The following is a 14,510-nucleotide window of genomic DNA, read 5'->3' as shown; positions in this document are numbered from 1 at the left end:
CTCCTGACCTCAGGTGACCCTCTCATCTCGGCCTCCCAAAGTGCTGGCTGGGATCCCAAAGTGCTGGCTGGGATTACCGGCACGAGCCAAGGCGCCCAGCCTATCACACTTTTTTATTGTTGTACTAACTTAATTTTTTTTTTTTATATACGATCACTTTTCTATTCTAACATTAGCAGGAGCAAGAACATCACTGGCAGGGGTGGGAACAATAGAGAGAGAGGATGAAGTGCCATACTCTTAAATAACCAGATCTCCCATGAACTCACAGCAAGAATGTATTAATTACCATGGGTGCTAGGCCCTCCATGATCCAATCACCTCCCACCAGGGCCCCACCTCCAACATTGGGGATTACATTTCAACATGAGATTTGGGCAGGACAAAAATCCCAACTATATCAAGGATTAGATTTGGGCAGGACAAAAATCCCAACTATATCAAGGATTATAGTTAACATTGTATTGTATACTGGGAATTTACTAAGAAAGTAGATTTTAAATGCACTTACCACCACCACCACCCCCCCCACACACACAGTAACTATATGATATAGTGGATGTATTAATTTACTTGGCTGTAGTAATCACTTTACCATGAAATTGTATATCAAAACATAATACTATATATCTATAATATGTACAATTAAAAAGAAAAAGAACAGTCCTACTCTCAGTATAAAAAGTTCTATAAAACAAAACTAAAATTGGAGTGGTCTTGACAGTGGAGTCTGGGAACTTGAAAAATGAGACTTCAGTAAAATCAACTACTATTCCTCTGAAGGTCACAAAACTATTGCACAGGACATTACCACAGCTCACACTTTTTAGTAATCATGAGAGCAAATATTTATTATGTTCCAGACACTAAATTGTGCATTACATTCAGAGACACTTAGTTTTACACAATGATTTTAATAGTTAAGTACATTCTTAAATCCCAATTTATATTTCAGGAAAAAGAAACTGAGAAAGTATTCATCATGATTAGAAAACAAGAGACAGGGTTAGAGCTCAAATACTCTGGACATAAAATCTTCACTCTGAATACACATATTGCTTGTATTTTCCTCTCCTTAATTCCTTGATGTATCTGGGATATCCTGAGCAAAACACTGACATACCCTCCAAGAACCTTTAGTTGATGTTGGTGGTGGTCATCAGGGTGGTTCCTATGGACTACCTAGGTAGCATGGATGGTGGCTAACAGGCTTTGGGCCTCTTCACATCAGTGGTAAAGCAAAATACGGACAAATGGGAAGGCAAGGATGTTATACCAATACTACTGTGTCTTTAGGAGGGATTAGGTAACTTTCTCTGAAAATATGAAAAAGAGTAAATGAATAAATAAGCATCTCTCATAACTCAAGCCAAATATACTGTACATCTCAAAGATGAGTAGAAGTTCTAAAGAAGGGAAACCACAAGGAAGCAATGGTCTGAATGTTGCAGATGAGTCAGTTGCAGGAGATAAGTCAAGACAAAGAGTTGTAGGTGAAGAAATGAGAAAATTCAAGAGCTTGGTGGGCATAGCGTCATGGGAGCTGGACAGTTCCAAGGATTGAAATATGGATAAACAGGCTGAGAAAAGCAACATTTAGAGAACTTGTAAATGAGGGAGCCATGGCTTGTGACATTGAAAAATGAGACTATACCTGCTTCATAGTCTAGGAAAACCCCAACACGGCAGGGAGGCACAGCCATGGAGAGAGTCAAAACCTCAGGATCAGAGGACAAAGACTCCTCAAAGGCACTATACTTACATTTATTCTGTAACCCTATAACCCAGTAGCCAAATAAAGGTCTGTATTTGGAGTAAACATTTTGATGATTTGCACATCTTCTAACAACATACTTTATATTGCGGGAACATGTTCTACAATATACTCCCAAGATCCAGGCAGTTTTCTTGGACACATCCACTTCCCAGTAATGTTTCCCAGAGGAGAAATATTGGGATCCCAAGACACCATAATTATAACACTGAAAAGGCCAAATTGGCACAGATATCACTTGTCTCTGATCTTCTGAAAGGACAAGATTCAAATTTAGGTTGACTGAATTCAGTGTGACATCCGCTGCAAGAAAAAAAAATGTGTATGTATATGAATATAATCATCTATGTGATATATATGACTAGGTGACAGATATGGAGTAGTTTATCTAGTGACATTGTGATGAAGGAACTTGAGAGGTGCCTGAAAAACTTGCATTGATGAAATTGTGGGAGGGGTAAAACACTGGAGAAATGCATTAGGCAAATGTTTTGGGAGGTGCTAAGAATGCATGAGGCTAAGATCAGAAGATATCATTGAAACCATAAACTTCTGGAAGGTAAATGGAACATAGTTATTTAAAGACGATAACTTTTTCTTACCCCAGTAGCATCGGACAGCTGTCAGTTCTGAAATAATAAAAGATTCAGTGATGGTGATTAGAAACAAAGGAGTAAGCACTGATACCTATATATTCTTTGGAGTAGGGACAGGGGAAGGGAATACCGTGAAGCTGTGAGCTAGTGAATTAAAAGATAAACCAAAGACCTAGCCACTTTTCCTTACATATAAATGTATCCTCTTCATCACAGAATATTGCTTTTTTTCTGACCTCCCTCCTCTCTCTGTCCTCAATTTTAAGTTATCCCACCTAGACAGTTTATTACCTGACACCACAACAATCCCACATCCACAGTCTATGCTTCTCCTCACCTCTAAACATTTGCAGCATCCTACTCAGATCTGGAGCACGGAATACAGTCTTCAGTTTCTTGGAAACCTTTTTTGGCTTTTTCAGCCTCCAGATCTCACTCCTAGGAATGATAAAAATTGTCTGACCCCCACATCTTTCATCCTGCGTCCATCCCTCCCACATCACTGGTTTCATCTCCTTCACATCACTGATGCACTTGAATCCCTCTCCCTTAGCCTGAGGAGGTGGAGAAGGGAGAGCCTGACCCTGGATCCAGAAGAAATGTGACTGTGTCTACTTTCCCTCTTATCCTCTGGGTGGCCTTGGGAAGGTCTTCATTTTTTGAAAGTACAGTTTCTTCCTTAAAAATAAAATAATTAAACCCTCCTTTGATCTCTAATGGAAATAATAAAAAATTGGATAAAACAATGCATAGGAAAATACTTTGCTACCTATAGAAATGGTAAGTGATATGTGGAAAACTCACTGCATCTCAGTGGGTCTTCTGGGAGGGGCCAGAGATGTAGTATTCTGCGCTGTATATCCTGACTGTGATGTGGGGCTCTGTAGGGAAATCCTGTGAGCCTGTGCCCTAGTTCAAAGCCTGAACTCCAGTGGGATGACCCACATTTGAGATTTCGGATTCTCTGGGAAACATGAACACTTGGCAAAGGAGAAGTTATGACCACCTAAGTAAAAATGTTAGAATTTTATCTGTTTGTAAGAAACTTGATGTTTCCAAGTAGGTTGGCAATGGTAAACATAAGGAACAAGGACTACACTTTTCCGTAGGAGCTTCTAAAGTGTGTGAACAGGCAGAGATCAATTATCGTCATCAGAGTCAAAGCTACCATCCTGAGGCTCGAGTCTGCTTTTGGAAATCTAAAGAGAACCTTGCATAATGATCTGGTACCTTCTATTTCTAAGTAAGCAAAGTAAATATAAAGGAGCTGTCTCCATGCCCTATTTTAGGATTTGACAAGGCCCTCCATGTGATATGACAAACACATATAAAATAAAAGATCCAGGGCTGGATGCAGGGACAGAGGATGAATTAAACAAGTGAAGTCACAGAAGTCTGACAGTAAAAGCTCTCATCCTTAATATCCTTTCTGGCTGTAGCTCTGAACTTCAATCACTGAATTTACTACTATAGGATCGAGTCCATTCTCAGTAGTTATGGAATTCTCAAATACTCATCTGGGACCAGCAATTTAAGATAAAGTTACATCCAAATTTTACTGCTCTGGGAGATTTTTTTGTTCTGATTGACCACCAAATAACTCTAATAGCTACAAACACTTCTTTATAACTCACAAGCACCACTCCTGGCCACCCATACGCACCATTTCATGATTCCACTCATGTCCTAGAAAGAAAAGAGAAAACATGAGTCAAAGTGTATAAAGACTAGCATAAGACTAATGAAAGAAAGAACCATAGAAAAAAAATGGAAAAATCAGAAGTGAGTTATATGAAAATGTCAACAAAATTGGCAAACGTTTGGCTAGACACACCAAGAAAAAAAAAAATCGGGAATGAAAGATGGGATATTACTACTGACCTTATGGAAATTAAAAGGATTATAAAAATGATGAACAACTGTATGCCAACAAATTAGATAATCGAAATGAAATAGACAAATTCCTAAAAATACAGAAACTATCAATATTGATTAAAGAACACATAGAAAATATGAATAGGCCTAAAACATGTTAAGATATTAAGTTGGAAATCAAAGACTTCCTACAGAGAAAAGGCCTTACCCAGATGGCTTCACTGGAGAATTCTGCTAAAGGTTTAAAAAGAAATAACATCAAAACTTCATAAATTATTTCAAAAATATAGAAGAGCAGGGAACACTTCCTGATTCACTACGTGAGGCTCATCCTACCCTGATAAAAGAACCCTGATAAAAGAACCAAAGACATCACAAGAAAAGAAAACCATAGGCCAATATCTCTTAAGAATATAAATATAAAATTCTTCAACAAAAATATAAGAAAATCAAATCTGGCAATCCAGCAAAAAGATTATACCTGATGGTCAAGTAGAATTTATCCCAGAAATGCAAGGTTGGTTCAACATAAAAAAATCAATTGATGTAATATACCATATTAATAAAATAAAGGATAAAAACCACATGATGATCTCAATAGACATGAAAAAAAAAGCATTCAGCAAAATTCAGCACACTTTCATTAAAAAAAAAAAAAACAAACAGGAATGGTAACAAACTTGGAATAGAAGACAGGTCCCTCAGCCTGATGAAACACATCTATGAAAAACCTACAGCTAACATCATACTTTGTGGTGAAAAACTGAATGCTTTTTCCCAAAGATCAGAAAAGACAAGGATGTCTGCTCTCACTGCTTCTATTTAACATGGTATTGGAGGTTCTAGTCAGGGCAGTTAGTCACAGAAAAGAAATAAAAGGCTCTATGTTGGCAATTAGATAGAATGAATAAGATTTAGTATTTGATACCACAACAGGGTGACTATAGTCAAAAATAATTTATTATGCATTTAAAATAATTAAAATAGTATAATCTGAATGTTGGTAACACAAAGAAATGATAAACGCTTGAGGTGATGGATATACCTCATTTACCCTGATGGACTGATGTAATTATTATGCATTGTATACACCTTTGCCAAAATCTATGTACCCCATAAATATATATACTTATTAAGTACCAATAAAAACTAATTTTTAAAAAAGCATGTATACTGGAAAGAAAGTAGTAAATCTATCTCTTTTTACAGATGACATGGTTTTATGTACAGACAGAAAAGTCCTGCTCTATCCACCACCTATACGTAACCTCTTCCAATCTTTTTTTTTTTTTTTTTTGAGATGGAGTCTCACTCTGTCACCCAGGCTGGAGTGCAGTAGTGCGACCTTGGCTTACTGCAACCTCCACCTCCCCGGTTCAAGTGATTCTCCTGCCTCAGCCTCCCAAGTACCTGGGACTACAGGCACATGCCACCACGCCCAGTTAATTTTTTGTATTTTTAGTAGAGATGGGGTTTCACCATGTTAGCCAGGATGGTCTTGATCTCCTGACCTCATGACCCACCCACCTCAGTCTCCCAAAGTGCTGGGATTACAGGTGTGAGCCACCGCGCCCAGCCTCTAATCTTAATTTTAGCTCATATATAGGTGCTGTTTTTTGTCAGCCTTTACATATCTAATCATTGTCTTTTATCTGTAATCATGTTTCTATAATACTGTGGCAGGTCAGGTTTCCATCAGCAACCAGAACAATCAGTTTCCCTTATCCCTTTACTATAATTTTGATGAATGCATAAGTTAAACATTAAAGAATTGGAAAAGCTGGTGCCTGAGTACCAGGGCTGAAATGTGAAAGCAAACCCTTTAAAGACCCTGCCTGGGTTTTCTCATACCCTAAAGTCTGATCGAATAATAAAAGCATTCTTACACATACACCTTGTACCAGGGCCCATTTAAGATTAAGAAACTTTCCAAGATTCTAGAGAAAACTCTCTAGACCTCAAACCCTAGTTAAAGATAGATATAAATTGAATAAAACACTCCTGCTTGTAGGTGCACTCCCACACGAAGGCATAGAGCTTAAAATGTATATAAGCTCCAGAAAAAAATCTTGTAACTCTGAGTTGGTCTGATAAGTTACTCCAACTTTCTCCCTGTAACCAGTTGAAAAAATAAACCCCCTTCTTTTCCAAGTCTGTCTGCCTCTCATTATTAGACCATGAGAAAAAGCAGCTAGACTTCATTCTGTACAGGGACAATACTACATTCCTCAAAGAAGAAAAAACGGGCACTAGTAACTAAGAATATCTAAAACATAAGCTATTCACCAACCATGTTTCCTTTCTTATGCCCTGTCGTCAAAATGGTATCAATATTCACTCAGTCCCTGTCCCAGACACTAAAACATTTTATCAAGGCAGTCCATCCTTAATTTCTGTTAGACATCTGCATTCCCCCATCATCACCACTATGGGTTACTTTGTTTTGAGCAAGATGTACCAATATATTTGGCCTTACTCTTTCATGACACCAGCTGCTGTACAACCAAATAAATGGGTTTGCTCTCTTTACTAGTATAGTTTTGTTGTTCAACAACTAAAATTGCCTTAACTGGAAAGAAAGTAAGGGTTGTGGCCAGAGAGGTATTACTTTAGTCACAGATGGCTCTGGAAGCTCAAACCTCTGTCAAAATTCTGGCCTCTCTGTGCCTATTAATTCTCATTTCTTCCCTATATTTTGACTGTATTCTCAGATTTTAATTGATAGCAACTTGAAACTTTTTATTTGAATTATCTTCACTGGTATTATTTTCTGCTACAAGGGACAACTTCTCTTCACTGTAATGATAGTACAATTTTGTCACCCACAAGCATTCAGGATTGGGTCAGATGCCCAACTTAAAATAACCACAGTGGCCGGGCGCGGTGGCTCACGCCTGTAATCCCAGCACTTTGGGAGGCTGAGGCGGGCGGATCACGAGGTCAGGAGATCAAGACCATCCTGGCTAACACGGTGAAACCCCATCTCTACTAAAAATACAAAAAATTAGCCGGGCATGGTGGTGGGCGCCTGTAGTCCCAGCTACTCGGGAGGCTGAGGCAGGAGAATGGCGTGAACCCGGGAGGCGGAGCTTGCAGTGAGCAGAGATCGCGCCACTGCACTCCAGCCTGGGCGACAAAGCGAGACTCCGTCTCAAAAAATAATAATAATAATAATAATAAAAAAAAATTATCACAGTGTGGTTGGTAGGGACGTAAGGGTTGGATACACTGATTTACACATAATTAACTCATTCATCCTCGATAGTGCTGATTTTCTCAGGTCTAAACAAGTACAAGCATAGAAATAGACATGCTAGTCTTTCTTTCAAGAGTAATTCCAGGTGTTGTTACCAGAAAAACGGGGAATGGATATTGACAAGACAAAAATAATGAGTACCATGAAGCCCAAACCCTAGCATTGTGCAATAGACCCTGATAAGAAACCTGTACATGTGCCCCTGAATCTAAAATTTTAAAAAATCTGAAAAAAAGTTTTAAAAATAATAACTGCCATCTTCATTCCCTCATTTAGCTACCTACCATTCCATTCTTTCAAAAATAAAAATGGTCAAATATAATAAAACTATTACAGAAAGCATTAAAAATCAAAGTATCTCTTTTATAAGGGAAATAACCTAAAATCTCATCTAACTTTTGCATCAATTTTCAAGTTTAGCATCTTTCTGTCTAGATCATTCTTCGGCAGTAAGTGTTGAATGTAGCTCTTATGCAAAGAACATCAGTCCCTCCAGGAAACAAACAATGAATATATGATAACACCATCCATCCCAGTCACTGTCATAAGAATCCATATAGAAAGAAAGCTGTTACGGTAACTCTCAGGAGACAGGACTGTGGAGGGGAAATACCACAAATGCAACAGCATACATCTTAACATATTGAGAGGAATAGCCAAAGTCCCTACTCAGATAAAAGAATAAGTTCCTTAGTTTTCCATTTGCCATTCTTTGAAGCTAACATCTAGATGTGAAATGTTAATCCCACAGCATTTATAGTTTTTGATCTACCAATAATTTTTAAATTCCAAGTGACTAAATAGCAACTAAGACTGACTTAAATAGGACAAATGCGTGGACAAATGACATAAACACAGTGTTCTTTTGTGAAGGTGGTGATTCAAAGGGTTGTGAAGAGCTTAAGGAAGAACCATAAAAAAGGGCCTACAGAACCTTTTTGCTTTTGTTTTTACTGAGATGTAGTTCAAATACCATGAGATTTGCCCTTTACAGTGCACAATTTAACAGGTTTTAATATATTCACAATGTAGTGCAACCATCGTTTCACAGTTAATCCAGATCATTTTCATCTCTACAAATAGAAAGTGTACACTAATTAGCAATTACTTCCTATTAATTCTTCCCCAGAGCCCTGGCAACCACTAATCTCATTTCTATATTATGGATTTGCTACTTACGTCTGTAAGTATAATTCATATAAATTGAATCATACAAAAAAGAACTTTGTGCTTGCCTTCTTTCATTTATAATGTTTTCAAGGTACATCCATGTCATAGCATGTATTATTAATTCATTATTTTTCATAGCTAAACAATATTACATTGTTTGGATGTAACACATTTTGCTTATTCATTCATCAGTTAAGGAGATTTGAGTTGTTTTTATTTTTGAACAATACTGCTGTGAACTTTCATATGTAAGTTTATGCACAGATATATGTATTCAGTTCTTCTAGGTATATAGGTAGGAATGGAATGGCTAGGCCACATGAGAACTCTCTTTACGTTTCTGAGCAACTGCCAAGCAGTTTTTTAAAGTAGCTTTACTATTGTACATCTCTACTAGCAATTCAAGAAGGTTTCAATTTCTTCACATCTTCCCCAACACTTGGTATTGTCCATCTTTTTTTATTATAGCCATACTAATGAGTGTAAAATATGTTTAGGAACTTCTGTTCCAGAGTAATCTTAAATTTAAACAAGAAAAGAAGACAAAAGGAGAAAAGAATTTTTAAAAAGCTGGGATATAAGCACCAGAGACAAAGGAAACAATTCAACAAATGAAAATCAGTTACTCTCCTGCTTCGATCCAAATCTTAAAAAGGAAATATTTGGAAATTCAGCAAAGAAAGGAAAGCACTGTCTGTCTATATATTTGTCCATCTATCTCTTCAAAAGGCTCAATATTCTATCACTTTATGTTTTAAAAAAATTGACAGGGGGCTGGGCGCGGTGGCTCAGGCCTGTAATCCCAGCACTTTGGGAGGCCGAGGCGGGCGGATCATGAGGTCAGGAGATCAAGACCATACTGGCTAGCACGGTGAAACCCCATCTCTACTAAAAATACAAAAAAAGTTAGCCAGGCATGTTGGCAGGCACTTGTAGTCCCACCTACTTGGGAGGCTAGGCAGGAGAATGGCGTGAACCCGAGAGGCGGAGCTTGCAGTGAGTCGAGATCGTGCTACTGCACTCTAGCCTGGGCGACAGAGCAAGACTCCGCCTCAAAAAAAAAAAAAAAAAAATTAACAGGGAACATTTACAATAAAAATAAGCATATTTTAAACTTAAATAGAACACATTTCTTAAATGTGTATGCTCTTAAACCTGAAAATCCATGTGTTTACCTGTGACTAATCGGAGTAAAGAGAAGTCTGGTGAATGCCTGACACTAGATCCCATATAACAGGGGCCTAGAGACTATAACTAGATATCATGGATCTTCTCTGCAAGGTAAAATGTATTCCCTTACTTCATAAATTAACAAAAATGTCATTCATGTCCATGACATCTAGAATGGATGACAAGGCAGCACTGCAAGGCCAAAGAAACCCCTTAGTGTCACTACCAGCATGAGAACGCAAGGACACAGAAGGGAACTGTGTTCCCAGAATCTCAGATTGAGTGAACCTTCTTACCTGTAGCAGCTCCATTGCTGACCACTGACTCCGACACTCCACATCTGAGATTAGCTCTCTCACCAACTGCTTCTGCTGAACTAGCTCATCCTCAGCCTCTGCAAACTTATCCAGCCTCTTCTTTTCCTCTTCTTCCAATCTTTGCAGCTCTCTCTGCTCCTCACTATTTAGGATGCTTCTAAGCTGATCAAATTCTGTTTGTATCCTTTGTCTCTCAGTTTGTACCTGATACTGCAAGGATGGACAAGAGAGAGATGTAATAAGTTTGTCAGGCTAAGGGCCTATTGTGCAAGGAATTAGGAGGCAGTAGGGAAATACACACACACACACACACACACACACACGTGTGTGTGTGTATTTATGTTATCTGTATATATAATACCTATATTATCTATATATAGATTTTTTTTTTCAGGGAGTTCAAATCAGCAAGGAGTAGAAGCAATAGAGGTACTTAGAGGGAAGCTATTTTTTCCTACTATTTTCCTTTCAGTACTTGCCAAAACAATGACCTCAAACTGTCTTATCTAGGCTAACCCTCAGACAAAATGTAAAACATAAGGCTTAGCTTCTAGACCGCTTTCCTGGATATTCATGACTGCCTGCCTTACCACACTCCTAATTTGAATCTTGAGGAAAACTGTAGTCCTTTATATAGTGTCTTTCACCAGAAGTAGTAGAGCCTCATAGGAAAAGAGCAATGGAACACAGTATTTGCTAGCCTTCCTCATCATAGAGTCCATCTTTGTGCTTAGTTCCAGTATGTGTGTGTAATTGTAACATGTCCACTTTCTAGCCTCCACCCCCAACAGGGACAGGACAGAGAAGAGAACTAATTAAATGGCTTCAGGACTCATGCAATGTCAAGGAATAAAAGGATGAGGCCTCCTCGGATTAAGGTCCTGTCAAGATTCCTGTCTCAGAAATCCTTCAGAGTCTCCTCTTGCCTTCCAGGAAGTTTTCTCTTCTCTGATGTCAGCTTCTAGCTTCTCAGCTTCCTGTTCCTCCTTCTTCAGCCTCTTGAGGACTGCCTGGAGTTTCCCCTAGGAGAAGGGAATCACACTAGAGTCAAGCTATAAGCTTTCTCAGTATCTGGATAGAGGACAACAGAGAAAAAATCAAGTTGATGCCAGAAAAAAATCAATTTACAGAAACTGTGAAGCTGGTGATTAGAATCTATGACATGGGGAAAAATTTGAGGAGATGAATGTATCGTTTATTCATTGTGATGAAAATCAATACCCCTTAAGAGGAGTAGCCTGATTCTCTCTTTCCTTAGAGTAAGTATTTACCCTGCAGAAAGGAAAGTCCTTTCCTCTTATCAATGCTCTTTCCTCGTTCAATCCACAATGTTCCTGAGCAATTATCCTGCTTAGAGAAGCAAGAGAGCTAACTTTGGGAAGGAACTTATCACCCATACAACGAAAAAGGAAAAAACAAAACAAAAATCTCTCACTCTAGGCTAAGAGACTGTACTCTAGGATCATCTGTTATGTAAATGAAAGGAATACGCAGGAATGTACCCCAGGCATTGGAAGCTGAGCACAGGGTGAAAGATATACATGGAGATGATCAAGGGACTCAAAATTATGGTTCCACAAGGGGTAAAGAAGGATGAAAAGGGCTGGCTCCTTTTTCTGACTTAGTCTGCCTGCACCCAGGTGATTAAAAACCTTTATTGCTCACAAAAAAAAAAAAAAAAAAAAAAAAAAAAAAGGCTGGGGGCGGTGGCTTACGCCTGTAATCCCAGCACTTTGGGAGGCCGAGGTGGGTGGATTGTGAGATTAGGAGTTTAAGACCAGCCTGGCCAAGATGGTGAAACTCCGTCTCTACTAAAAAAACAAACAAACAAACAAACAAACAAACAAACAAAAAATAGCTGGGCGCGGTGGCAGGTGCCTATAATCTTAACTGCTCGGGAGGCTGAGGCAGAAGAATCGCTTGAACTCGGAGGGCGGAGGTTGCAGTGAGTAGAGATCACACCACTGCACTCCAGCCTGGGTGACAGGTGACTTTTTTTTCTCACAAAAAAAAAAAAAAAAGAAGGATGAAAGGGTGAGACTTTCCACCAACTACCATCTTCTGCCCCAACTCCCTCCATCTAGGGCCCTACCTGACATTCCTTGAATAATTCCTCCGTGAGGACTGTGTGGTGACCACGGTGCTCCTGAGACCGCTCACAAAGCCAGCAAATGACTTTCCTATCCTCCTTACAGAAGAGTAGGAGTTTCTCTCCATGATGATCACAGAGATCTCTCTTCTTCCCATTGTCTGAGCTCAACTTGACCTCCTTGAGTCTCTCCACTATGTTGGTCAGATGCCGATTAGTTTGTAGGTTTTCAAATGAGTAACTGGTACCACACACAGGACAGCTGCTTTTTCCTCCTGGGCTGGTCACTGCCTCCTTGTTGCTCACAGTGATGCAGGCTCGGCAGAGGCTGTGGCCACAGCCTAGACTCAAGGGTTCTGTCAACAGCTCCAGGCAGATGGGACAAGTGACCTCCTCTTGCACATTAAGCAAGATTTTTGAAGCCATTGCACTGCTTTCCTGGCTTCTTCTGGTCCTAACTCCTGAGGCTCTCCTCTCTCTTCTGGTTAAAGACCCCTGGATGGCCGAGAAGATTGAAAGGATGGTATAAGAATGGTACAAATAAAATGCATTCTAATTGCGCACACATCAAAGACTGGCCAAGACTGCAACATCAAAGAACAAAGATGAGGAAGAGAAACCAAAACTGGCTGAAAGTGGTCTGGGCAAGCTGTTAATGCCTCAAGGCTTTTGCACTTGTTCATTACTTAGCCTAGAATTACCCTCCTGTTGCTATTTGCATAACTTTCGTTTATACATTTTTCAACTTTCTCCTTACATGTCCCTTCACAGAAGGGCCTGATAAGACAAACTTAACTACAGCACAACCACAAACTCATCATTCAATGTACATTTGCCATCTTTCTCTTAACATCACTATCTATTTTTAAATGTCTACGTCTTCTTTCTAAAATATAATCTACACATAGATTAGGCACTTCTGTTTTTTTACTGCTATAGCCTCAGTGTTTAGAACATAGAGAAGCACAATGTTTGATAAATATATATATAAAAAAATCCCTGTCTCTCCATAGACGACTAAAACTTTATCAGTGTTTCATTTTTCTTTCCCATTATTTGGAAATTCTTCAATAGCTGAACTTTGGAACCCCAGATGTGGTTTCCAGTGAAGAAGTGCTCACCTTCTAACACATCCACCCACACAAAATCCTCCCATGCCCTCACACACTTTCCAGAGATACCCACAGAAACAGCAATGACCACAATATGGAGATTTCATTACCAGTTACAATTTAAAAATCACTTTGGCCTATTTGTTCCTCCTTCAAAAATTCTTAAGAAATAAGAGTACTCCCTTTCTTCAGATGAATAAATAAAATTAAATGACTTACAAAGATCATCCAATTCAATAGGTAGAATTGGAGTGAACATAATATCCTCAGAGTTCTCTTTTGGAGGTCTCCATGCTACTCCACTTATTTAAACAAAGAAAAGCAGAGGTAAAGCCTGAAAGAAGTAGATTGGGATCCAGTGTTATGAGAGTGTAGAAATGGAGGAAACCACATAAGCTGGGAATTTCTAGGGGGTCTTGTGTTTGTAGATGGTAGGATTTCATCTTGGCATGAAGGATGTTATAGAGGTTGATAGGAACCAAAAGGTGTGTATTTGTTGGGGGAGGGGGTGTAACCAGCTGAATTACACATAGATCACAGATTCATACCAATGTCAGATCATTGAGGAATAGAAATACCAAGGAGATGGCTGTTGGTCATGGGAGAGATGTCCCAATATATAACGGGAGACTACATTTAGGAGCAATGAAGTTCTGTCTGTGTTAAATCCACATCCACTAATTGAATGCCAATTATTCCTGTGTTTATTTTGGAAATTCTCACTGAAGACATATTATCTTCCATGATTAAAATCTAGGAAATGGATTAAAATTCAAAGTTGAGTATGAACAGATGGTATTAGCCAGAATAAAGTAAATAGTCACCTAAATAAGATAGAAGCTAATCATATAATCATAAAGTGTAAAATAGTAAAAATTACACCTATGAAGGTGTAAAAAACACCATCATAGAGAGGTATAGGTTTTTAGAAAATCAAATAATTTGCTAAGTAGAGAACAATCCAAGATATCTTGCTGGATAAGCAAGAGTTTAATGAAAGCTGAATAATGAGAAAGGAACACAGAATGAGAAAGAAAACAAATATTTTAGGTAGAAGGAGTTATGTAAGTGAATGCCCCGTTCATGGAGGATGTAGCATCATAACATCTTCGAAAGTTTTTAAATGTGTGGTTGGTATGCAAAAAGCCCTA

General features: G+C 38.7%; 1 protein-coding gene across 1 annotated transcript; it reads right to left on the bottom strand.

Moving 5' to 3' along the window:
• Window positions 1-823: 823 nt before the first annotated feature.
• On the bottom strand, window positions 824-12,884 carry TRIM34 (tripartite motif containing 34). The gene is made up of 7 exons (XM_011971975.1): window positions 12,251-12,884; window positions 11,085-11,180; window positions 10,138-10,368; window positions 4,034-4,056; window positions 2,708-2,808; window positions 2,377-2,403; window positions 824-2,077 (listed from the first exon to the last, which is right to left on the bottom strand). Exons 1-7 carry the CDS (start codon window positions 12,671-12,673, stop codon window positions 1,512-1,514), a joined length of 1,467 nt encoding a protein of 488 aa, XP_011827365.1. The 5' UTR covers window positions 12,674-12,884; the 3' UTR covers window positions 824-1,511.
• Window positions 12,885-14,510: the final 1,626 nt, after the last annotated feature.

Source organism: Mandrillus leucophaeus, unplaced genomic scaffold, assembly GCF_000951045.1.
Source record: "Mandrillus leucophaeus isolate KB7577 unplaced genomic scaffold, Mleu.le_1.0 Scaffold1254, whole genome shotgun sequence".
Lineage (NCBI taxonomy): Eukaryota > Metazoa > Chordata > Mammalia > Primates > Cercopithecidae > Mandrillus > Mandrillus leucophaeus.
The sequence above is the reverse complement of the archived record's forward strand: the minus strand, read 5'-3'. Positions and strand labels throughout refer to the sequence as shown.

What these genes read in the sequence shown, in the direction of transcription:
- TRIM34 (XM_011971975.1), bottom strand. Translation starts at nt 12,673, where the DNA reads ATGGCTTCAAAAATCTTGCTTAATGTGCAAGAGGAGGTCACTTGTCCC. An exon ending in GATGCTGCAAATGTTTAGAG is followed by an intron (nt 2,404 to 2,707) that starts GTGAGGAGAAGC and finishes TTATTATTTCAG; the next exon opens with AACTGACAGCTGTCCGATGC. An exon ending in AGCTGTCCGATGCTACTGGG is followed by an intron (nt 2,078 to 2,376) that starts GTAAGAAAAAGT and finishes TTTTTCTTGCAG; the next exon opens with CGGATGTCACACTGAATTCA.